This window comes from Bos indicus, chromosome 9, assembly GCF_029378745.1.
Source record: "Bos indicus isolate NIAB-ARS_2022 breed Sahiwal x Tharparkar chromosome 9, NIAB-ARS_B.indTharparkar_mat_pri_1.0, whole genome shotgun sequence".
Taxonomy (NCBI): domain Eukaryota; kingdom Metazoa; phylum Chordata; class Mammalia; order Artiodactyla; family Bovidae; genus Bos; species Bos indicus.
In genome coordinates, this window is record NC_091768.1 from 42,169,697 (window position 1) to 42,193,636 (window position 23,940).

Sequence of the window (23,940 nt, forward strand, 5' to 3'; positions counted from 1 at the left end):
TAACAGAAATATCATAAACCAGCACTTATCTTAATCTGTATGATAGGTGCTAATAATCCTCAGATTCACTTTTTAAATGACGGCCATGATCTACCTTTAGGTTGCTACCTGCAGTTTTAGAACACTGTTACATATCCTGGTAAGAACTGTCTTCTCTTAGAAGAAAATTTGGTGGCTTTGGCTGCAAAATAGAGAAAACAAAGTCTCATTCTAATGTCTCTTACTTCAGCCCTACGTCAGAATGACATACATAGCGTGGAGTCTTGCAAAGTACCCTCAGAATGATGAAAAGTACACTCAAAAGACTAGCTTGTGCTTCCTTCTGAAGCATACTAAGATAGAAAAAGAAGGAAATCTTTCCTAACCAGATAAATGTGGCTGGATACAAGAGCAACATATACAAGTCATAGCATTCCATCAAAAATGGAAAAATAGTTTTACTCTAAAGAATATCCAAGTATAAAATGTTTCCAAGTAAAACTGAAAGTATAAGGCCCGTGTAAAGAAAACCTTAAAACTTCATTGAAAGGCAAAAAGAAGACCTTATAAACAGAAATACTACATTCCTGGTTTGGAATATTCACTTCAGAAGATTCATGTACTCCATAAATATTTGTGAGTTCATTCTATATGTTATGTGAGTTGCAGACAGAGCTGTGAACAAATGAAGGTCCTCACTTTTTTGGCACTTTATTGGGTAAGTCGGGGTGGTGGTGAAAAGGAAACCAGAAAAAAAATAGAAAGATTATATGTCAGGTGGTAATATGCTCTAAAAAAAAATCTAAGGAAAATAGAGAGTGCTAGTCTCATATAGGATGGTCAAGGGAAGGCCTCACTTAGAGCTGGCATTTTAGCAGTAGACCCAACAGAAATAAGGCAGTATCTCCTAACTTATTTATAAACTTGTGAAATTCTAATAGGAATCTTAATGGAGTTCTTTATAAGCCTGAAGATAAGACTTTTAGTATCAGAGAAAGTGCAAGAATAGCCAAAAATTATTTTTACCAGTGATTTAGCACCTGCAGACATCAGCATATGTTAAGGCTGTAGTAATTAAAACAGTATAGTATTGCTTTGTTGTTGTTGTTCAGTCACCGAGTCATGTCTGACTCTGCAGCCCCACGAAATGCAGCACGCCAGGCTTCCCTGTCCTTCACTATCTCCCTAAGTTTGCTCAGACTTCTGTCCATTGAGTCAGTGATGCCATCCAGCCATCTCATCCTCTGTCACCTTCTTCTTCTCTTGCCCTGTCTTTCCCAGCATCAGGGTCTTTTCCAGTGAGTTGGCTCTTCTCCAGTGAGTTGGCTCTTCACATCAGGTAGCCAAAGTATTGGAGCTTAAGTTTTGGTATCAGTCCTTCCAGTGAATATTCAGGGTTGATTTCCTTTAGAATTGACTGGTTGGATCTCCTTGTTGTGCAGGGGACTCTCAAGAGTCTTCTTCCAGCACCACAATTTGAAAGCATCAGTTCTCAGCCTTCAGCATTCAGCCTTCTTTATGGTCCAACTCTCACATCCATACATGACTACTGGAAAAACCATAGTTTTGACTATATGGACCTTTGTTGGCAAAGTATTGCTTTAGGGATGAGCAAATAGATTAGCAGAATGTCAGAGAATTGAGAAGCTAACCATGTGTTTATTGGAAATTTAGTTCATAACAAAGATAACTTTGTCAATTAGTATAGAATAGGAATTTATATTCAGCAAATAGGGTTGAAACATGTGGCTGTTTGGGAATAAAGCTGTATAATTTGCTGTATATAAATTACAGATGGTTTGAATATCTAAATGTACAAAACAAGGAAGTTTTAAGTTACAAAGAAGAAATGTTTTATGACCATAGGGAGAAGTGTCTTTTTTCCCCCCACCTTTATTGGAGATATAATTGACAGATAACATTGTATAAGTTTAAGTTGTATAACACAATGATTTGATACATGTATATCTTATAAAATGATTACCATAATAAGGTTAGTTAATACATCTATCACGTCATTGTTTTGTTGGTGGTGGTGGTAACATTCAAACTCTGTTTCTGTTAGCGGATTTTAAGACTATAATACAATCTTGTTAACTGTAGTTACAATGCTATAATAGATCTCTAGAAGACCCCTTGAAGAAGGGCATGGCAGCCCACTCCAGTATTCTTGCCTGGAGAATCCCATGGAGAGAGGAGCCTTCTGAGCTATAGTCCATGGGGTCACAGAGTTGGACGTGACTGAAACAACTTACAACAGCACAGCACACAGATCTCCAGAACTTACTCATTCTTTAACTGAAAGTTTGTACCATTCGACCAATATCTCCCTATTTCCCCTACCCTCCAACCCGTGAAAACAACTAATCTATTACTACTACTCTCTGTTTCTATGAGTTCAACTCTTCTAGATTCCACACAAAAGTGGGATCATATAATATTTGTCTTTTTCTGTCTGATTTATGATAAGAAGTATCTTGATAGGCTTTTGACTTTGCTTAACATAGTACCTGGCCTACTGGAGTGTTTAATAAGCATTCCATAAATGTATATGTCACTTTTTTTCATGACAGCTTTATTGACATAACTCACATGCCATACAATTCACCAGTTTTTACATTCATTTATTTTTGGCCCTGGGTCTTCATTGCAGCGCATGGGTTTCTCTAATTGCAGCGAACGGGGGCTGCTCTTTGTTGCCGTGTGTGGGCTTCTCATTGAGGTGGCTTCTCTTGTTGTGGAGCACAGGCTTTAGGCTCTCAGGCTGTAGAGGATGGGTTTAGTTATTGTGGTGCACAGCCTTAGTGCTCTGCGGCATGTGAAATCTTCCCCAGACCAGGGATCGAACCTGTGTCCCCCACACCAGCAGACAGGTTCCTGTCCACTGTGCCACAAAGGAAGTCCACAACTCACCAGTTTAAAGTGTATTAATTCTTAATTCTTACCATTAAGTCTAATGGTTCTTAGTATATTCAGAGTTGTGCAACCATTACTACAGTCAGTTTTAGGACATTGTAATCTCTCTCTAAGAGAAACACCATACCCATTAGTGATCATTACTGATTTCTCCTCACCCAGCCTTTCACAACCACTAATTTTCTTTCATTATGGATTTTCCTGTTCTGGGCATTTTGTATAAATAGAAGCATAGAATATGTAGTCTTTTCTGTCTGGCTTTTTTCACTGAGTGTGTTTTCAGGGTTCATCCTGTTGTATTGTTAATCACTACTTCATTTATTTATTCTTTTGTATGGATATATCATTTTTTATTTACACATTTATCATTGGCAGACATTTGAGTTTTTCCTGCTTTCTGACTATTGTGAATAATGCTGCTGTGAACATTCATGGACAGGTTTTTGCATGGACATGTGTTTGTATATCTTAGCTATATAACTCTTGTATCTCTTGGGTATGCTCAAAATTCTCCAAGCCAGGCTTCAGCAGTATGTGAACCGTGAACTTCCAGATGTTCAAGCTAGATTTAGAAAAGGCAGAGGAACCAGAGATCAAATTGCCAACATCCGCTAGATCATTGAAAAAGCAAAAGAGTTCCAGAAAAACATCTACTTCTGTTTTATTGACTACGCCAAAGCCTTTGACTGTGTGGATCACAACAAACTGTGGAAAATTCTTCCAGAGATGGGAATACCAGACCATGTGACCTGCCTCCTGAGAAATCTGTAGGCAGGTCAAGAAGCAACAGTTAGAACTGGACATGGAACAACAGACTGGTTCCAAATCGGGAAAGGAGTACATCAAGGCTGTATATTGTCACCCTGCTTATTTAACTTATATGCAGAGTACATCATGAGAAATGCTGGGCTGGATGAAGCACAAGCTGGAATCAGGATTGCTGGGAGAAATATCAATAACCTTAGATATGCAGATGACACCACCCTTATGGCAGAAACCAAAGAATTAAAGAGCCTCTTGATAAAAGTGAAAGAGAAGAGTGAAAAAGCTGGCTTAAAACACAACATTCAGAAAACTAAGATCATGGCATCTGGTCCCATTACTTCATGGCAAATAGATGAGGAAACAATGGAAACAGTGAGAGACTATTTTCTTGGGCTCCAAAATCACTGCAGATGGTGACTGCAGCCATAAAATGAAAAGATGCTTGCTCTTTGGAAGAAAAGCTATGACCAGCCTAGACAGCATATTAAAAAGCAGAGACATTACTTTACCAACAAAGGTCTAGTCAAAGCTATGGTTTCTCCAGTAGTCATGTATGGATGTGAGACTTGGATTATAAAGAAAGCTGAGCGCCAAAGAATTGATGCTTTTGAACTGTGGTGTTTGAGAAGACTCTTAAGAGTCTCTTGGACTGCAAGGAAATCCAGCCTGTCAATCCTAAAAGAAATCAGTCCTGAATATTCATTGGAAGGACTGATGCTGAAGCTGAAACTCCAATACTTTGGCCACCTGATGCGAAAAACTGACTCATTACAAAAGACCCTGATGCTGGGAAAGGTTGAAGGTGGAGAAGAAGGGGTCGACAGAGGATGAGATGGTTGGATAGCATCACCGACTCAATGGACATGAGTTTGAGTGAGCTCCGGGAGTTGGTGATGGACAGGGAAACCTGGTGTGCTGCAGTCCATGGGGTCGCAAAGAGTTGGACACGCCTGAGCGACTGAACTGATATACCTAGGAGTGGATTTATGGCCATATGATAACTGTTTAACTTTTTGAGGCATTCCCAGACTGTTTTCCAAAGTAGCTACATTTTCCCCAACAGTGTATTAAGGTTCCACTTTTCTCCATGTCCTCACCAACACTTAGTGTTAGTAATTTCTTTATTATAGCTTTCTTAGCATGTATGAAATGGTGTCTCCTTGTGGTTTTCATTTTCCTGATGCCTAATGATGATCATCTTTTCAGGTACTTATGTATCAGCCATTATTTTGGTGGAGAAATTTTTTTTTCAGATCCTTTGCCCATTTAATTGAGTTTCTTTTATTATTGAGTTGTATATAGAATATATTAAAAAGAAGCTCTTAGAAGTCTCTTATTATATTTACAATTTGCAAAAATCTTATCCCATCCTGTGGATTGTTTTCACTTGATGATGTCCTTTGAAGCATAGTACTTCACTTCTAACATTAAATCAGTTTTTTATTTTGGGCATTTAACCTGTGTGAAAGTTGTATTTTCATTAGCATATTCTTGAAAGTCCCTTGGACTGCAAGGAGATCAATCCAGTCAATCTTAAGGGAAATCAACCCTGAATATTCATTAGGACTGATGCCGAAGCTGAAGCTCCAATACTTTGGCCACCTGATGCGAAGAGCTGACTCATTACAAAAGACCCTGATGCTGGGAAAGATTGAAGGCAGGAGGAAAAGGGGATGACAGAGGATGAGATGGTTGAATCGCATCACCAACTCAATGGACTCATTGAGTCCATTGGACTCAATAGGTTTGAGCAAGCTCCAGGAGATAGTGAAGGACAGGGAGGCCTGGCATGCTGCAGTCCATGGTGTCACAAAGAGTTGGACACAACTGAGCAACTGAACAACAAAATTGCTAAGAACAGTTAATCAAGTTGTTTTGTTTATATATTACTACTTCTACTTAAGATCTGTTATACTAGATGAGAAAGTTGGTGACATTTATTGTGTTTATTAGTCATTATGGTTTAATTTTTTAGCTTTTATTTCAGTATGTTTTTACTATATTATGCTGGCCAGATATCCTCCTGTCCTCATCTTGCCCACATATACATACATATCATCAGACTCCTGACTTTTTAAATTGGTGTGAGAATTCTAAGTAGATCTTTTCAGACTGCTTAAGCAAAAATAGTTTGGTGTTGAAGATCTTTGTTAACAAACCACTTATGATTTTTGTAGGTGATTAATCCTGTTGCCTACATCATCACCATCCAATTCAATGAGTATTTTGAGTATTAGTAAAAGTATGTCTCTGTTGATGATAATACACAGTAATCTTTAAATTCCATGCTAAATTCTTCCCTGAATTAATGGTGGTCATTTCTTTAATGCACTAGTTCTAGATTCCTTTTTTTAATAATAGCTTTATAGATATAGATGTTTTTCCCTGCCCATCATATAGCTATTTCTGTTGGAGCACAGCTAGTGGTCATAATCCGGTTTTCAGTTGTAGTTACCTGCAGGTTTCAAATCTTCAACTTGACAAATGCTTTTATAATATAAGGGAGAGACTTAAGATTGCTAAAGCAAACTTATGATGACAAATCTTTAGATGTCTTAATCACTGGCACCTGGGAAGAGTAGATCTAGGAAGGAATTACAAAGTTTATGTAGGGCATTGGTTTTGTGTTTCTTTTTTACTCTTTGTTTTTTGTGCATGTGTAAGAAGTTGTGTAATCTTTCCCTTTTTTACCTTGTTGAATTATTGTTTTAGGATAGAAACTCTTCATCAAGGGTTTTAGATTTTACCTCTTAGAATATGTATAATTTTATTACTGGTGTTTACTGTTTATATTTTTTCTTGTGTGAATTGTTTGCCTACACCTTTTCTCTGTTTTAATGTAAGATAAGGATTCACCTAAGTGGTTAGTCATTTAACAGATATTTGAACTTCTCTGTATGCCCAGCTTTCCTTAAAATAACCATAAGAAGCCTGAGACAAGGGTCCGTGATTTGAAGGCATTAATAGGATAGATTGGTGGCTCTCCAGGAGGGGTAGTTTTCTCCCCCAGGAAGACATTTGACAGTGTCTGGAGACCACTGTGATAGTCACACCTATCTGTGTCGAGTGCCTACTGATGACAATCTAGTGGGTAGAGGTCCGGGATGCTGTTGAATAGGTATTCTACAGTGTACAAGAAACCCTTCCCCCCAGTACATTATCTAGTTCAACATGTTAATAGTGCCATGGTTGAGAAATTCTGGGATAGAGAACCTGACGAACCTGTGAAATAAATAGCTAGGTACTATTTAATTCAGGGGCATCCCAGGTGACTCAGTGATAAAGAATCCGCCTGCCAAGCAGGACACACAGGTTCAATCCTTGGGTTGGGAAGATCCCCCAGAGAAGGAAATGGCAACCCAGTCCAGTATTCTTACCTGGGAAATCCCACAGACAGAGGAGGGTTACCATCCATGGAGTTGCAAAGTGTCAGACATAACTTAGTGACTGAAGAAACAGCAGCAGCATTTAAACAAATATTTGAGGTCCAGGTAATTCCTAGAAGAGGGAGATCAGTCATAAGTTGTCCCTCAAGGAAAGCTAGGCTTTGACAGGGAAAATTTGGGATGTTCCTTTATTGTAGAAGAAGAAATGACAGGTCTTTGGGGAAAGGTAGGATAATGGGTTTGTGAGAAAGTTGATTGTTTCTTAGCCTAGTAATGCTGCTGCTAAGTCGCTTCAGTCGTGTCTGACTCTGTGCCACCCCATAGACAGCAGCCTACCAGGCTCCTCCATCCCTGGGATTCTCCAGGTAAGAACCTGGAGTAGGTTGCCATCTCCTTTTCCAGTGCATGAAAGTGAAAAGTGAAAGTGAAGTCGCTCCGTCGTGTCAGACTCTTAGCGACCCCATGGACTGCAGCCTACCAGGTTCCTCTGTCCATGGGATTTTCCAGGCAAGAGTACTGGAGTGGGGTGCCATTGCCTTCTCCGTAGAAGAGTGGCAACAAGTAGTAATTATTGGTTATTTTGTCATTACCTCAAATGCAGGCAGGAAAGATTATATGCAGATAGTGTGAAGTGGAAGAAATTGACCACAGAATTCTTATCTGCCCATGCCAGAAAGAACATTGTTAATATTTTACTTCCTCATTTAATTGGGAGTTCAGATCGATCTCTACAATTACCATTGTAATAAAGCAGTGTTCTCGCCAAGCAACATCAAAACTGTTTGAGGGGCATGGTAGCCTTTATTTCAGTGTTGCTTATTCCCTTTGTATACTTGTGCTTTGGTAAGTCCAGGAAAAATGAAAATTAAGCCATTGAGGAGCTTTGGCCTGATGGACTATTCTGACATTTTGTTTATCTTGCCTCCAAAACACTAAATCATTTTTCAGTGTATTTTTATTGAGTCCCTTTTATATTATTAATTAATTATAAATTATTTATAATTTACATTATAATTATAAATACATTATATATATTTATATTATGTATATTTAAACTAGTTTGACAGTAGGATAGCTCTCATAGTGAAGATATACTTTGTCTTCGTGTTGTGCTCTACAAATTTTCCCATTTCAGCCAGCATGTTGTTCAAGAACTTTCTTACCATGTTTTAGGTTGTAGTCCCCCCACTCCCTGGGAAGGCATTTTTGCGTCAACTTCCTTTTAGAGGAGATGATGGCATATTTGATGACAATTTCATTGAAGAAAGGAAGCAAGGGTTGGAGCAGTTTATAAACAAGTAAGTGCTTTCTGTTCCTCAAGGTCTAAGAGTGAATAGTGTTCTGAGATTCTTTAGGTGACTGCTAGTAATTTTTTTTTTTTTTGCTAGTAATTTAGATATCAAACAAATACTACTTTTTCCTTTTGGTCATCTTCTAACTTTTTTGTATCATTTAAACAAAGTAAAAATATATAACAAATTGAATATTATGTGCTAAATATTAAACTTACGAGTGATATGAGTATCTTTTTGTTGATCTGAGTTTTGTATGTTTTTCTTGGTTAATTTATGCCAATTACATATAAAATTACAGCATTTAAAAAATAGTTTTACTTATGATTCTTTTTGATTTAAGGTATGTTCTAGCATGAACAATACACTTGCAGTCATTTTGTTTGCAGATGGAAGGTATTATCAGCATGTCTTGTGTAAAAGCTGCACATTTTACATTTTCATGGCAAAATATATACTTTTGAAAATGTAAAAGATTGTATCATTTATCTTTTACTTTAGAAACTTCTAATAAAATCAACCTCTAGCTTTTTTTATTCCTATTTAAGATACAGTGTTTTGTTTTGTTTTGACTGCACTTCTCAACTTGCTCAATCTTAGTTCCCCAGCGAGGGATTGAACTATTAGTTTCCCCAGCAGTGAAAGCACAGAGTCCTAACCACTGGACCACCAGAGAGTTCTCTAAATATAGCTGTTTTTTAAAAGCCAAAATTATAGGAAGAGTTACGCCTGCAAAGGGCTCACTGTAATTGTGCATTTGGCCTTAAGTTTGGCCACATAAAGTCAAATCCTAGAGAATACTGTTGTGTGAGCTTATTTATTAGCAGTACTTTTTTATCTAGTAATTTGAAGATCTGTGAGTGGTAAACAGGGAAAGTTACACAAAGCCCTTAACTTTTAGTTATCTGATATAGCACACAACCTTCATTGTCTACTTTCTTTTTGGAAAAGGCAGTGCTAGCTTGGAAGTTTTTAAATTCTGAAATAAAGTCTGGTTGCCCAGTCTGGTTTTATATTTGTTCTGATAGAAACCTTGAAAAGCAAGCAAAAAAAAAAACCAAACCCCCAAATTGCACATTTGTGCTTGTTTCTTAGTATATGGGGATTTTATTGAACTTGTGATCCTATATCTTTTTCTTCTTTAAAATGTATTCTTTGAATCAATGACATTGTTTCACTTTTAACATTAAAATTCATTTAGGTTTCTTATGAATTCACCAACTAATATATAAAGAAGCTATCTGGGTACATATTGCCAGAGACAGTGTAAAGCTAGTGATTAAATGTTTTCTAAATTACCCTTACAGACAGAAGGAAAGCAAATACATAGTTACTCACTAGATAGACCATAGCTCTATGGGCTGTCCAGAGTAACACTGTTACTAAATTGTTCATGTTTCCTAATCTTAAAATGTGTATGTTTGGTCCCCCTGCCCTGCTTTTATAAAAATTGGACTGAACTTGTATTTTTTATTTCTAGGGTCGCTGGTCACCCTCTGGCACAGAATGAACGTTGTCTTCACATGTTTTTACAGGATGAAATTATAGATAAAAGCTATACTCCATCTAAAATAAGACATGCCTGAAATTTCACAAGAAGGGGCGGGGAAAAAAAAAAACTTTCCATGACTTAATGATTCATATGCACCAGTGAAGAAGTTCTAACTAACTTTAGCATGCTGCACAAAAAACTGGTATAATATGCCTTCAGTATACTAACACTCATACGCTCAATTTTGTTTTGTTTTGTTTTGGCAGTTGACAAGAAGTTAATTTGCTTTAGTGAAAAATCCCTCATTCCAACCTTTCTATATAAATAGCTCTTTCTTGCTGTTTTAATGTGGTATATACTCTAGCTTCACAAACCTGTTGCTCCAGTATAACCTGCAGTGTCCTAACTAAACTTACTCACTTGGTCTTACCTGCAGTTTTTTGTGTCTTGTTTGCTTCTTGAATCCAATTAATAGAATATTTCTCTTACCCCTTTTTAATATGTGGTGTCACTTGACCTAATTTATGTGTGGAAGCACTACACATTGGTTTCCAGTTCCCTACACGTAAGATACATGCTTGTATGCAGAGAGTATCTCCCTTCAGGCTTGTAATACCCTTCACATGGAAGATCAATGAGGGAAATCTTTATATTCTGTATAAAAACAAAATCAAATTTATATACTAAAATCATTTGTCTAAAAATTTAAGTTGTTTTCAAATAAAAATAAAAATGCATTTCTGATATGCACTGATTGTGTTGCCTCTGGTTTTTCTTTTCTCTCTTCAGAAGGCTTTCCTACTTAACTCACTTGCTGAGAGGGATTATTTACTAATTATATACTTCTCATTCCTGTAACTCCATTCCTCTTTAAACAGTGGTGATATCAAATATTCTACTACCCTTTGAATGGAGGTATTTTCTTTTACACAACAACAACAAAAATGTGATGTACTAGAAAAAGCATTCCTTAAAGCTTATTGAGTCATTATGAAGCACTTTGTGTATTTGGAAAATGCTCTTATAATCTGAAGTCATTCTATTCAGAAATCCTTTTAAGATAAGTCAGTAGCATGCCTCCTATTTTTCAGAAGAATTTTCTTCCTAGCTCATCTGAGTGACTTATTTAAACAAACTTAGCAAGAGTGTAATAACATTTTCTTAGCAGATCCATGCTTTCTAATTTGGTTTAGGAAGTGGCACATTTTCTCCTCTTCTCCTCTAACCAAGGGAGAGGGCCTCAAACAGTGTTCTAGCCTGACTTGTATAACCAGAAAATGCAGGAAGGATTCCTTGCTGCCTAACTTGTGTTGCAGCCAGAATGTGGTCTCTAATTTGAATCTGTACTATATCTGGAGGTTTGGAGACCCATTGTGACCTAGAGTTAAACTCCAAGGTAAGGAAGGTTTTCCCTCACACTCCAGATGTGTCTCCTATAGAGACAGATCAGTCCATTTCAGAGAAAACCAGCTTAGGCCTTGGCCTAATACCCAGGATGTCCCCCAAAGCAGATCGCTGTCATAGGAAGAAGTCAGAGCTGCCCTAGTATGTTTTATTGCTTATATATGTCACAGTTGCATAATACTGGACATTTCAATTACTGTAAATTAAGGTACAGAATAAATAGCATGTGAATTGTGTTTCACTGAGAGCAGTAAAAGGTGGTCAGTAACATCAAAAGTTTTCGGTATGTAGTAAAATTGAAAGTTTTTGGCATGCAGAACAGAGTTAACAGTAGCTTTGCTAAACTCAGTAATTCCTCCAAAGTATGGGTGATTTTGCCTCCTGGGGAACATTTGGCAATATAGCAAGACTTTTTTGGCTGTCACAACCGGGAAATGCTACTGGAATCTAGCAGGCAGAAGGTTAAAGATGCTACTCAACTCCATACAATGTACACAGGACTGCTTCCCACAACAGGAAAATGTCAACAGTGCTAACGTTTCTACTCAGTGTGGAATTCTTTTGATTTTGATCATTTATAGACAAGAGAATAGTGTGATTTAGGATTGGTTGTACTGGCCTTGCTTACTTTTATTTATTTATTTATTGGCCTTGCTTACTTTTAATCTCTACAGTTTCCTTAGGGCAGGCATGCTTTTAGAAAGTTGAAGGTTTAAAGTCAGATGAAAGGTGATTTATTCTAGGTAACATGTTTTTACCTAATGTAGGAGGATATATCTCACTGTTGTTTCTTAAAGAACTGAAACCACGGTCTGCATTAAAACAATATCTTTGGACTTCTATAGTGGTACAGTGGTAAGAATCTACCTGCCAATGCAGAAGACATGGGTTCAATCCCTGTTCCCAGAAGATCCCACATGTCGCAGAGCAACTAAGCCTGTGAACCACAACTGTTGAAGCTTGTGTGCCTAGAGACTGATCCACAACAAGAGACGCCACCACCACAACAAGCCCACACACTGCAACCAAGAGTAGCCCCCACTCACCACAACTAGAGAAAGCCCACTCAACAGAATTAAGACCCAGCACAGCCAAAAATAAAATTTTTTTAAAAGCTCCAAAAAAACTACAACACCTTTAACCCTGTGAACTAAAAGTGCAGGTGCTGTCAACTCAGGTAACAGACGTTTCTAGAAGCCCATAAAGAGTCTTCCTAAAAGAAGGTGAATTGGCAGTGAGTTATGCAGCAAGAGTCTCCAGCTCTGTGTCCTCTCAGTAAATTATCACCTTGTCCCAACTTCTGCCAGATGTAAAATTTCAACAGCAGTGGTACTATTGGTAACTTAACAATTGTTGAAGACCAAATGTAAAATCCACAGAACAGCAGTTCCTAAAACATATAAAGGCTTAATGATAGTTAGCTAATGGCAGTGGGAATCACAGATGAAGCATTAGCCACAGCAAATGATACCACTAAGCCCCTGGCAGTTCCTGAATAGGTTTATCTGGTATTTGGTTTCCTGCTGGGCGGTTCTGCTGTGGTGACCCTCAGTAGTGATGATGACCTCTGGGCTGGATACCCGAGAGCATCTTCTTTTTATTACATCCTTTTTTTTTAACTCAGCCCTCTCATTAAGGGCCATTCCTGTGCTTCAGCTTGCTTTGCCCGTTTTGGATGAATATAGCCAATGAAAGGAGAAGGCTCCTCGCCCGTAAGTCTTTACAGATAAAATTTGTTTAAGGTGTGGATGGACAGAGAGCTTAGCACACTGCCTGGTTTATAGGTTAACTGCTCTGAGTGCTCAGTTCAGTCGCTCAGTCATGTCCGACACTTTGTGACCCCATGAATCACAGCACGCCAGGCCTCCCTGTCCATCACCAACTCCTGGAGTTTACCCAAACTCCTGTGCATCAAGTTGGTGATGCCATCAAGCCATCCCATCCTCTGTCGTCCCCTTCTGCCCCCAATCCCTCCCAGCATCAGGGTCTTTTCCAGTGAGTGAACTCTTTGCATGAGGTGGCCAAAGTATTGGAGTTTCAGCTTCTGCATCAGTCCTTCCAGTGAACACCCAGGACTGATCTCCTTTAGGATGGACTGGTTGGATCTTATTTACAGTCTTCTCCAACACCACAGTTCAAAAGCATCAGTTCTTCGGCATTCAGCTTTCTTCACAATCCAACTCTCACATCCATACATGACTACTGGAAAAACCATAGCCTTGACTAGACGGACCTTTGTTGGCAAAGTAATGTCTCTGCTTTTGAACATGCTATGTAGGTTGGTCATAACTTTCCTTCCAAGGAGCAAGCAAGCATCTTTTAATTTCATTGCTGCAGTCACCATCTGCAGTGACTTTGGAGCCCCCCAAAATAAAGTCTGACACTGTTTCCACTGTTTCCCCACCTATTTCCCATAAAGTGATGGGACTAGATGCCATGATCTTAGTTTTCTGAATGTTGAGCTTTAAGCCAACTTTTTCACTCTCCTCATTCACTTTCATCAAGAGGCTTTTTAGTTCCCCTTCACTTTCTGCCATAAGGTGGTGTCATCTGCATATCTGAGGTTATTGATATTTCTCCCGGCAATCTTGATTCAGTTTGTGCTTCTTCCAGTCCAGCGTTTCTCATGATGTACTCTGCATGTAAGTTAAATAAGCAGGGTGACAATATACAGCCTTGATGTACTCCTTTTCCTATTTGGACCCAGTCTGTTGTTCCATGTCCAGTTCTAACTGTTGCTTCCTGACCTGCATATAGGTTTCTCAAGAGGCAGGTCAGGTGGTCTGGTATTCCCATCTCTTTCAGAATTTTCCACAGTTTATTGTGATTCACACAGTCTAAGGCTTTGGCATAGTCAGTAAAACAGAAATAGATGTTTTTCTGGAACTCTCTTGCTTTTTCGATGATCCAGCAGATGTTGGCAATTTGATTTCTGGTTCCTCTGCCTTTTCTAAAACCAGCTTGAACATCTGGAAGTTCTAGCTGTGATTATTAGAATATACAAGTGTTTGGACTGGGAAACAAGTTAGAAACTATTTTAGGAGGATAGAGTATGTCTTCCTTGATAGTTCCTTTATGATCTCTGTCATACAATTCCTTATAAAGTAAATAATATTCTCCTTTACAGATGAGAAGACTGATGCTCTGCAAGCTTAAGTAATATGCCCAAGGTTACCCAGGATGTTATGGCTCTAGATTAACACTAGAAAGATGTCTGCCTCTAAAAGCCATGCCTTGGTGCACTTCTTTCTTAGGACCAGGCCTGTGACTTGGTACCTACCCAGCCTTTATTTAATGCTCAATAGATGTATGGATTGAGTGACAGGGTGAATTTCCAGTAACATTTCCAGGGTCCTCTAGGATAAGCATGAGTGAATGTGAATTGGTTTTGTTTTTTAGTGTGATTGTAATTGTAAGTATAAAAAGTGCTTTGGGGCATGCAGAGGTAACTGATCAGAAGTATCTTAACACTCCTAAACTTAGCTGTGTACCACAATTACTGTTTAAGACTATCCAGGTTTTTTTTTTTTTTTTTTAAAGCTTCGCAGGTAATTCTGAAATAGCCATGTTTGGGCACTTAGCTAGAAGGCCCTTTGATTTCCTGGAATTTGGTTCGATTTGATCTTAACCTGACTAGATCATTATGAAAAGAAATCAGGAAATTAAGAAAAAGTCAGGACTTATCTTGAGAAATTACTTTTGTAAATCTTGATTTATAGTAAATGAAGTTTGCCTTATTCTGACCTTGCTAAGAAAATAAGACCTTGATTTTGGAGACCAGGACAATTTGTTTAAAAGCCCAAAAGGAAGTTTTCAGGGTGCTGGGTACCACCTCACCACAGATGCCTTTTAGAATGAGTGACATAAATGGAAGTGACTCAGCAAAATCGAACAGCAACACTAAGCATTTTACATGAGTAAAGTGTAAACATACACAAGAGGTTAACAAAGGCCCTTTCTCAAGAAACTCAGTCTTGCTAGGACACTGTCATGAAAAGACTCACAAGGTACAGACAGAAGACACGGCAAATGTGAGGAGGGAAGGGACACATGAGTTCAAGTGGAGGGAGGGAAATGGTCATTTAAAATAAATGCCACTTGAGTTTCAGCCCCAAAGTGTAAAAAGCTTGAAAGTTGGCATCCTTGGCTTCACAACAAGGAAAAGCTCGACAAAGTGAAAAAATCAGTGACCCACCTTATCTTAGGCACCCCCATCAGAGAATGGAGGTTGCAGAGCAAACCTCCACCCTCAAATCTGGAATGACATGCTCATCTAGACAGACATGGTCAAAATCTGTTTACCTCTGAGCAGGAACTGCTAGTCACAAACTGGTAGGATCACACATACTGTGATACCGAATTTGTGGAGGTTGACTGTGACCTTCCCAGGTGGCACTGGTGGTAAAGAACCCACCTACCAATGCAGGAGGCATAGAGACATGGATTTGATCCCTGGGTTGGAAAGATCCCCTAGAGAATTAAATGGCAACCAACTCCTGTATTCTTGCCTGAAGAATCCCATGGACAGAGGAGCTTGGCAGGCTACAGTCCATAGGGTCGCAAAGAGTTGGACACAACTGAAGCGACTGAACGTGCACACACGAGTGTGGTCTAGCATGAGAGTAACTCCTGGAGACCACAGTCTTAGAGGGGCCCCCACATGTACCTAGGCTGGACCTCCAGGAACCCCACCAGATTTCCACAGGGAAGATCAAGACAGATCCCTTATGTCTCTGACAGGAAGAGGAGATGAATAATCAGTGTGAAACCAGAATCTGCTTTGTTACAAAGGCCCGTGCGTGTGTGTGCTCAGTCGCTTCAGTTGTGTCCAACTCTTCGGAGCCCGTCAGGCTCCTCTGTCCATGAGATTCTCCAGGCAAGAATACTGGAGTGGGTTGCCATGCCTTCCTCCAAGGATCTTCCTGACCCAGGGATTGAACCTGTGTCTCCTGCATTGCAGGCATTACCGCTGACCAACCAGGAAAGCCCGTTACAAAGGCCTATCCTCCAGGATAAGCCTTTGCCAGAGCCTTATCCCTCCCTGATGAGGGAAGGGCATTCCTCCCACACCTCTAGCCTTCCTATCTTACCTAAAGGAAAAATAAAACATGGTCAACAGAGGTCAAGACTTTAAGGAAATGCTGCAGCCAGAGAAGGGAGGAAACGGGGAAGGGGGAAGCTGTGCCACTGGAGACACCTGTGAAGGCCGCAGGCCCACTGGACCCTGGACATCTAGGAACTATAGAATGTGCTCTTGCCTCCCACTGTAGCACCACACCACACCAGGGCTCCAGTATAACAGTGGATTATAGCTGAAAGCTGCCAGACAGACTCTGAGGAGGAAGGAAACCTAGAGTTAAGAAAGAGAAAAGCATAGAAACGAGTAATTTGAAGCCTCTGGTACCTAAAATCAGAGCAAACATTAAACAAGTCCACTCCCTAGCCAGATAATCATAAATCTTAAACAGAGAAGGCCCATTTATTTTAGTTTCTATTATCTAGTGCAACATATGTGGCTTTCAACAAAAAATTCCAAGGTATGCCAAAAAACAAGAAAAAACATTCAGAAGAAAGAAAGCAATCATCAGAACCAAAGTCATATATGCTACCGGAGTCAAATACGACATTGGAATTATCAAACAGAGAATTTAAAATAACTGATTAATATGTTAAAAGTTTTAATGGGGGGGGAAACATTCAAGAACAGAAGGGTAATGTAATTAGAGAAGTAGAAACTTTAAGACTCAAAGGAAATACTAGAGATCAAAATCACTGTCATAAAAATGAAGAATGCCTTTTAATGGGCTCATCAGTAGACTCAACATAAAATAAGTGCATCTTAAGATATGGCTCAGATGGTAAAGCGTCTGCCTACAATGCGGGAGACTGGGGTTCAATCCCTCGGTCGGGAAGATCCCCTGGAGAAGGAAATGGCAACCCACTCCAGTATTCTTGCCTGGAAAATCCCATGGACGGAAGAGCCTGGTAGGCTACAGTCCATGGGGTCGCAAAGAGTCGGACACGACTGAGCGACTTTCTTTCTTTCTTTCTTTCTTTCTTTCTTTAAGATATATCAGTAGAAACTGCCCAAACTGAAACACAAAAAGTAAACAACAGATAAACAACAAAACTTCCAAAAACTGTGAGATCATTGCAAAAGGTATAACACATGTGTAACTGGAATACCAGAAAGGACAGAGCAAAATAAATATTTTAAGTTCTAAATGGCTGAGAACTTACCAAACTTAAAGACAACAAACCACAGATCCAAAAAGCTGAGAAAATACCAAGATAAATTCAAAACAAAACAGCACAGGCATATCATATTCTAACTGCAAAAAAATCAATATGAAAGTGAAAGTCAGACATGTCTGACACTTTGGGACCCTGTGGACTGTATAGTACTGGAATGCGTAGCTGGTCCCTTCTCCAGGGGATCTTCCCAACCCAGGAATCAAGCCCAGGTCTCCTGCATTGCAGGTGGATTCTTTACCAGCTAAGCCACAAGGGAAGCCCAAAAACACTGGAGTAGGTAGCCTATCCCTTCTCCAGGGGATCTTCCTGACCCAGGAATTGAACCGGGATCTCTCACATCACAGGTGGATTCTTTACCAAATGAGCTATCAGGGAAGCCTGCAGAAAACCAAAGACCAAAAGAAAATCTTGAATGAAGCCAGAGGGAAAGAGTAAGATAAAGGAGCGCTGGTTTGACAGCTTTTGATTGACAAAATTATCGAGGCCAGAGGTGGTGATATTTGATCAAAGCTGAGTTCTTAACCTGATGTCTGAATTTGGATAGGAAAAAAAGTTGCATCTTTATATTTAGTTTTCTCTAACTGAAACGTAGCATTTTTTCATTATGAAAATAGGAGCAAACCAGAGTAGCAGTTAAGCATAACTTGTGATTGTCACCAATTTAAAAATGCAGATAGGTTATATCACATACAATGCTGCAGATCTTGAAATATTCTGTTTGAAAACTACTGTAGTGATTAGACCCATACCGAGATCTTATTTAATGTGTTAAAGAAAGGCACATATTTTTCACAGGTTAAAAAAAATACTTGAATAAATGTATTTCAACAAATGGGTTTCTTTTTGTATTCCTATGTGTTTTATGCTTTTATCAACATCTGAGTAGGGATCTTTGGCACAAAAAGGTTAGGAACCCTCGGTATAAAAAATTTGGAACCCTCCTGTCACAGAACATGATTTCGATGTGCTTAAGACTGCATGGCATGGGATGGGTTCACCTGGTGGTCATACATGAGAGGGAGACTGGGAAACAACCAACCATCGATTGAGAGCTTAGGTTTCAGCCTGGGCTTTTCACATCTATCACCTCACTTAAACCTCAAAATGTTATCCTCGTTTTACCAAAAGAAGAGCTGAGACAGTATAAGTAATTTGTCCAAGGTCACAGAGCCAGAAAAAAGTAACACTGGGATACATATCCAGGTCTTTCTGATTTTAAAGCTTGTGCCTGTGCAATGCTGTCTCCCATATGGATTGCACAGACTGTTGGCAGTCAGGCCAGGGCCCAGACCAGAACATCCTCCCCGACAGCTGGAGCCTCCGGCCTCCTGGGCAGCATTGTCCCTTGTGCTCACACGGTTGCCTTGATGCCAGTGTTGTTATCAAAGAGGCCAGTGCAGGCAGAGACTCATTACTGTGATCTAAAAGAAAGCTAAACATTTTAAGAAAATTTGGTTATAAAACTGGAATGGTCATCCCTTCTTGGCACACGTAGACACTGCTGCTTTGTCATTACTTAGCTTTCTCGGTACATTTCCTTTCCTTTCTGGCTAGATTATACTTTAATCCAGTTGTTTTCATGTTCAGTAAATCCAAACCATGTTTAACCGGTTTATTCATGTGAAGAGTCTCTGAGGTGAAGAAAGTTTTGTCTTTTCAACCACACTGGGGATTTGCTGTCTTCTTTCTGCAAAGGGATTTTCCTGGACCTGTAATCTGAACACTTTGACCTGCTGGGGTTTTTTTTTTTTCCCCCACTATGAGCAAATTTGTTAGGCTTGACCCTTTGTGTGCTGGGGAGCAGAAACAATGGCCTTCTGTGAATATCCTCTCCTGAGGACAGTAGTGACTGAAGTTAGGAATGTTATTCATTTGCTATCACTTCTTCAGAGCCTTGCTGCTTCTGCCCATAGCAGCCACCCCATGTGCCTTGGCTGTACCCTTCAGAATGGACCCACATTCTGTTGGCAGCATTCTAGAGAAGTTTGTTCATGAATATTTTGGAAGTTGACAGTCTGACTTAAACTGAAGTAAACCGGTCTCTCAGACAACAGTCTGTGTTGGTGAAATGACAGGCCCTCATACGCAGTGTCTGGCAGGAGGCTAAATTGGCACACCCTTCACGGAAGGCAATTTGGCAATAAGTATCAAAACTATATGCCCAGGAATTTCACTTCCAGGAATTTATCTCACAGACATACTTTGTGTTTTGAGAAATGATATTTATACAATATAGATATTTTCTTTGTTTATTAATTAAATATCTCAAAACAAGCAACATTAGTTGCCTGGTTGGGTGGACTGGGTGGATGCCCCAAGGATGAGGAGGTGAGAGGAAAAAGCTTTTCTATTTTGGAATAATTTCAGATCTACAGAAAAGCTGCAAAGGTAATACAAAGAGTTCCTATGTACCCCATCACTCAGTTTCCCCTTATCTTATATGACCAAAATGTTTTGTCAAAATTAAGAAGCCAACCTTGGTACATTACTATTAACTAAACTCCAAACTGCCTTCCACCAGCTTTTCTACTAACATGCTTTCTGCCCCAGGATCCCACCCAGAACACCCAGTACATTTATCTGTCATGTCTCTCTAATCTCTTGTGCTCTGTGACATGTATACATACCCTTTAGAACTTTTTGGATCTGTATCATATGACTATTAACTATTCAAGAATAAGTAAAATTTTTAAATGAACTAGACTCATAAACTCATATGACATTAGAATTATAAGGAATCTTAGAAGCAATTCCATCCAAGCCTCTCATTTCTCAGATGCAGGAAGGGACTTGGCCAAGGCCTCCCCTAACAGCAGACCCAGAGCCCAGGCTAAAAACCAAGAGGTGAGCTGAGGACTAGTAGAAAGGGGATAAGCTTTAAAGTCACTCAGACTTGGCTTCAAATCCCAGCTCTGTATCCTTGGGCCAGCGCTCTTTTGTCTGGATTCTTTTGTTCAACATAACATTTTAAAATTCAATCATGTTGTGCATGTGTCAGTATTGCTTAAAAGACCAAACAAAGGAAAAAACAGTTCTTTAAGGGAGCAGTCATGATTTCTAAGAATTTGTTGAGAAAATGTGTTGGGACTTCCCTGATGGCAAGAGTCCACCTTCCAATGGGATGCAGGTTCAATCCCTGTTCAGGGAGCTAAGTTCCCACGTGTTTTGGGCCAACCCAGGTGCCGCAGCTAAGACTCAATGCAGCCAAATCAATAACTTTTTTTTTTTTTTTTTTAAAGAAAATGTGTTTTCCATCCTTGATCTCTGTTTTGCTGTTCGTTTTGTTTTGACCACACTATGCAGCTTACAGGATGTCAGTTCCCTAATCAGGCTCTGAATCTGGGCCATGGCAGTGACAGCCCAGAATCCGAACCACTAGGCAACCACCAAACTAGAGCTCTAGTTCTTATGCAGAAATATGACACCACTGGCCAGACTTTCTTCCCTTCCTGGGAGCATGCAAGCACATTGAGCCTTGGGGTCCCAGTACTGCCGAGAGGGCAGCACTTGGAAGGAGCCCTGGGAGATGAGTGAGAAGAAAAGTATCCTGATAAACACACTAACTCAGTAGACACATTCCGAAGCAGGGGACTGGTCTTTTATGTGGACTGCAAAATTCAGTTGTAGAATCTGGGGAGCTTCTGGGTTCAGAGCAGCGGTGTGATCTGACTATTTTAGGCAGATGCAGCACCTGCCTAAGCCTATGGTGCTGGGACCACCTGCGTCAGGACTGTCAAAATGCAGATGCCCAGGCCCCACCTCACACTTGCTGAATCCCAATCTCAAGAAGTGGGAACCAGGAAACTACATTTTAACATTTTCCATGGGTAATGTTAAACATTTTAACAATATTTCCATGTCGTTCCATATAATATAAATTTATTTTATTAAACATTTGGGTTAATAATTATCCAAAACAGTGAAAGAGGAAAACTATGGCATACTCCAAGTATCAGAATTATTATGCAAGCACCAAAAGGAATTCTGAAGTTTCACAGATACTCTAAGAATGCAATTGATAGAATGTTAAGAGTAGTGTCAGAATGGAAAATATGTTCACTGATTATGTTAAAATATATAGGTGTATATGTAAGAACTAGAAAAAAAAAGGTAAAAATAAAAATGGTGTAAGGGAGGTGGAATTATAGATAATTTTCCCCTCCAAATTTCTTGTATTACTATCAAATGAAAGTTACTTTTAATGTTATATTTAATTCAAAAATTACTACTCCTTCACCTCTGGCCCACCTACATGTATGTATGAGATATTCCACTAGACACTGTGTGTAGCAGAAACTGAATCAGCCCCCTAATCCTCCCAAGAGGGAAAAGAGTCTCAGGGCCACCCTGATCACCAGCTCCCAGTATGCAGGAGGAAGCCTGGAGGCAATCTGGGTGGGGTGATGGGGCACAGAGTATGACTGCTCCATGCTCGGCTGCTACTTATGGGGTTCCAAGGTATCTCTAAGGCTTCCCAGGTGGCACAGTGGTAAAGAATCCACCTTTACCCGGAGGCCCGGGTAAGCAGGAGGCGTGGGTTCAATCCCTGGATTGGGAAGATCCCTGGAGGCAACCCACTCTAGTATTCTTGCTTGGAGAATCCCATGGACAGAGGAGCTTGGTGGGCTACAGTCCATAGGGTTGCAAAGAGTCAGATACGACTGAGTGACCAAGCACACACAAAAGGTATCTCTAAGCAAGGGTTTTACAGAGGAGGAATGTGTCAGTCCCTCAGGCTTGACAGCCTTAACCTCACTTCTGAACTACAGATAATCCTGACCGACTGCTCCTCCCTGACAAGACTCAAGTTGCCCAGTGTATAAAGAATCCACTGATCTTTCCTATTCCTCTCTTCAGAACCTGAAGAGACCTTCCTTTCAACTGCAGAGAGCCTGGGGTAGGCAAGGGGTAGCCTGAAGCACTGCTAGCAAAGAACTGGTTTCCTCCCTTTGATATTCAGGGCAGATGACGCTGGGAGCTTACTGACCCCTGGGGAGCTGGTCACAAAGAGCTGAAGGAGTCAGTTCAAGGAGGCATAGCCCTTCCCTGAACACCAGCTCTCCCCTCCTCCAGCCTGCTCACCGCCCCTGGATGCCCTGCTCCGAATCACAGGCTGCTGCCAATTACAAAAGCACTCTTAACTCTGTTTCACAGCCCCTTGATTGATAGCACTGGTGAGTGAAATTATAAGCCTTAATGATCACGTTAATTTCTGGGGAAAGGGAAGCGGTCAGAAGAGGTTCTCAATCATAAGCACCACAATCAGCTGGGTGAGTTCAATGACAGGCCAGAGCAGGGATAAAGGGGAAAGAATTAACTTTTTTAAAGGTCACCAGTGTGTAGGGGGAGCGCAACCAGGCATGAGGAACGAGGGACACAGATGATCCGGGAGCCTGAACGTGACTCCAGCCTCAGGTCTCCCAACCAAAGACCACATCAGGGCTTTTCATCCTTAGCTCCACACAGGAATCATTGGGGAGTTTTCAAATACCTGGACCCCGCCTCAGAGATTCCGGTGTACTTGCTCTGGTGTGGATGCAGCCTAGGCCCTGGGCATTTAAAAGCTACCAAAGTGATTCTATGAGCAGCCAAGATTGAAAACTACTTGTCCAAATGAAAGGATTTGGTGAGCAAGTAGTCAAGGTTGAGCACCTTTGGAAATCCAATCAATCTCATTAGTTGGTGCCCCCAAAGAGGAAGGGAAATTAGGTATCATTAAGTCTAGTGCTCCTTTGCACAGATGAAAACACTGATGTGCAGAGAGGTTAACTGACTTGCCCGAGATCACATTGGTCGTAACTAGAACCCAAGTCTCCTCACCCTGGCCAGCCCTGCTTCCACCAGGCTCATGGCTGGGTCAGTGTGAAGATACCCTGGATAACACCTGTGGGACAAGAGCTGGGAGTTGTTCTCCAGCCTTCACAGTGGAGGACCCCAGGCCTCCACTGCCACTTGCTCAGCATCCTGGGACATAACCACTGAAGGACTTTAGAGATACTAGGGCCACAGACAAAGCCTGACTCCTTGAGGATCAAACCTATGACTTTGGCTTCCTCAATACTTGACCCTACTCACAGTTTCCCAGCAGAACATTGCAACACTTCGGTACATCAGAAAGATGCCCAGGCTATGTGACAACATCCTGGTTTCTCCATTGGAGAGAAGGCCCTCTGCACATTGCTGACAAGCCCAGCTCAGCAGTGGCAGAAAACTCTGACCACCCTCCCTAATGGTTTATATGCAAGTCAGAAGTATTCAGAGGAAAAAAAAAAACACTTCATGTTCCAAAATGAGCTTCAAAAATCTAAAATCGTGATTTAAAAAACAGACTACATTAAAAAAAATAATAAGCCATTGTCATAAAGGTACTGGAACTACTCATAGAGAGTTATTATTATTCTTCAGTTTCCATAAATGATCTTTTTTTTTCTTTTTTTTTACACAATCTCAG

The 23,940-nt window shown here is 40.2% G+C and overlaps 1 protein-coding gene across 1 annotated transcript in view; it reads left to right on the forward strand.

The window, feature by feature from the left end:
* SNX3 (sorting nexin 3) overlaps positions 1-10,580 on the forward strand; it is a 47,218-nt gene extending 36,638 nt beyond the window's left edge. Inside the window, exons 3-4 of the mRNA XM_019967263.2 lie at positions 8,220-8,344; positions 9,819-10,580. Coding sequence (XP_019822822.1) covers positions 8,220-8,344; positions 9,819-9,924 — 231 coding nt within the window. The 3' untranslated portion in view covers positions 9,925-10,580. The remainder of the gene's footprint in view (positions 1-8,219; positions 8,345-9,818) is intronic.
* The last annotated feature ends 13,360 nt before the right edge of the window (positions 10,581-23,940 follow it).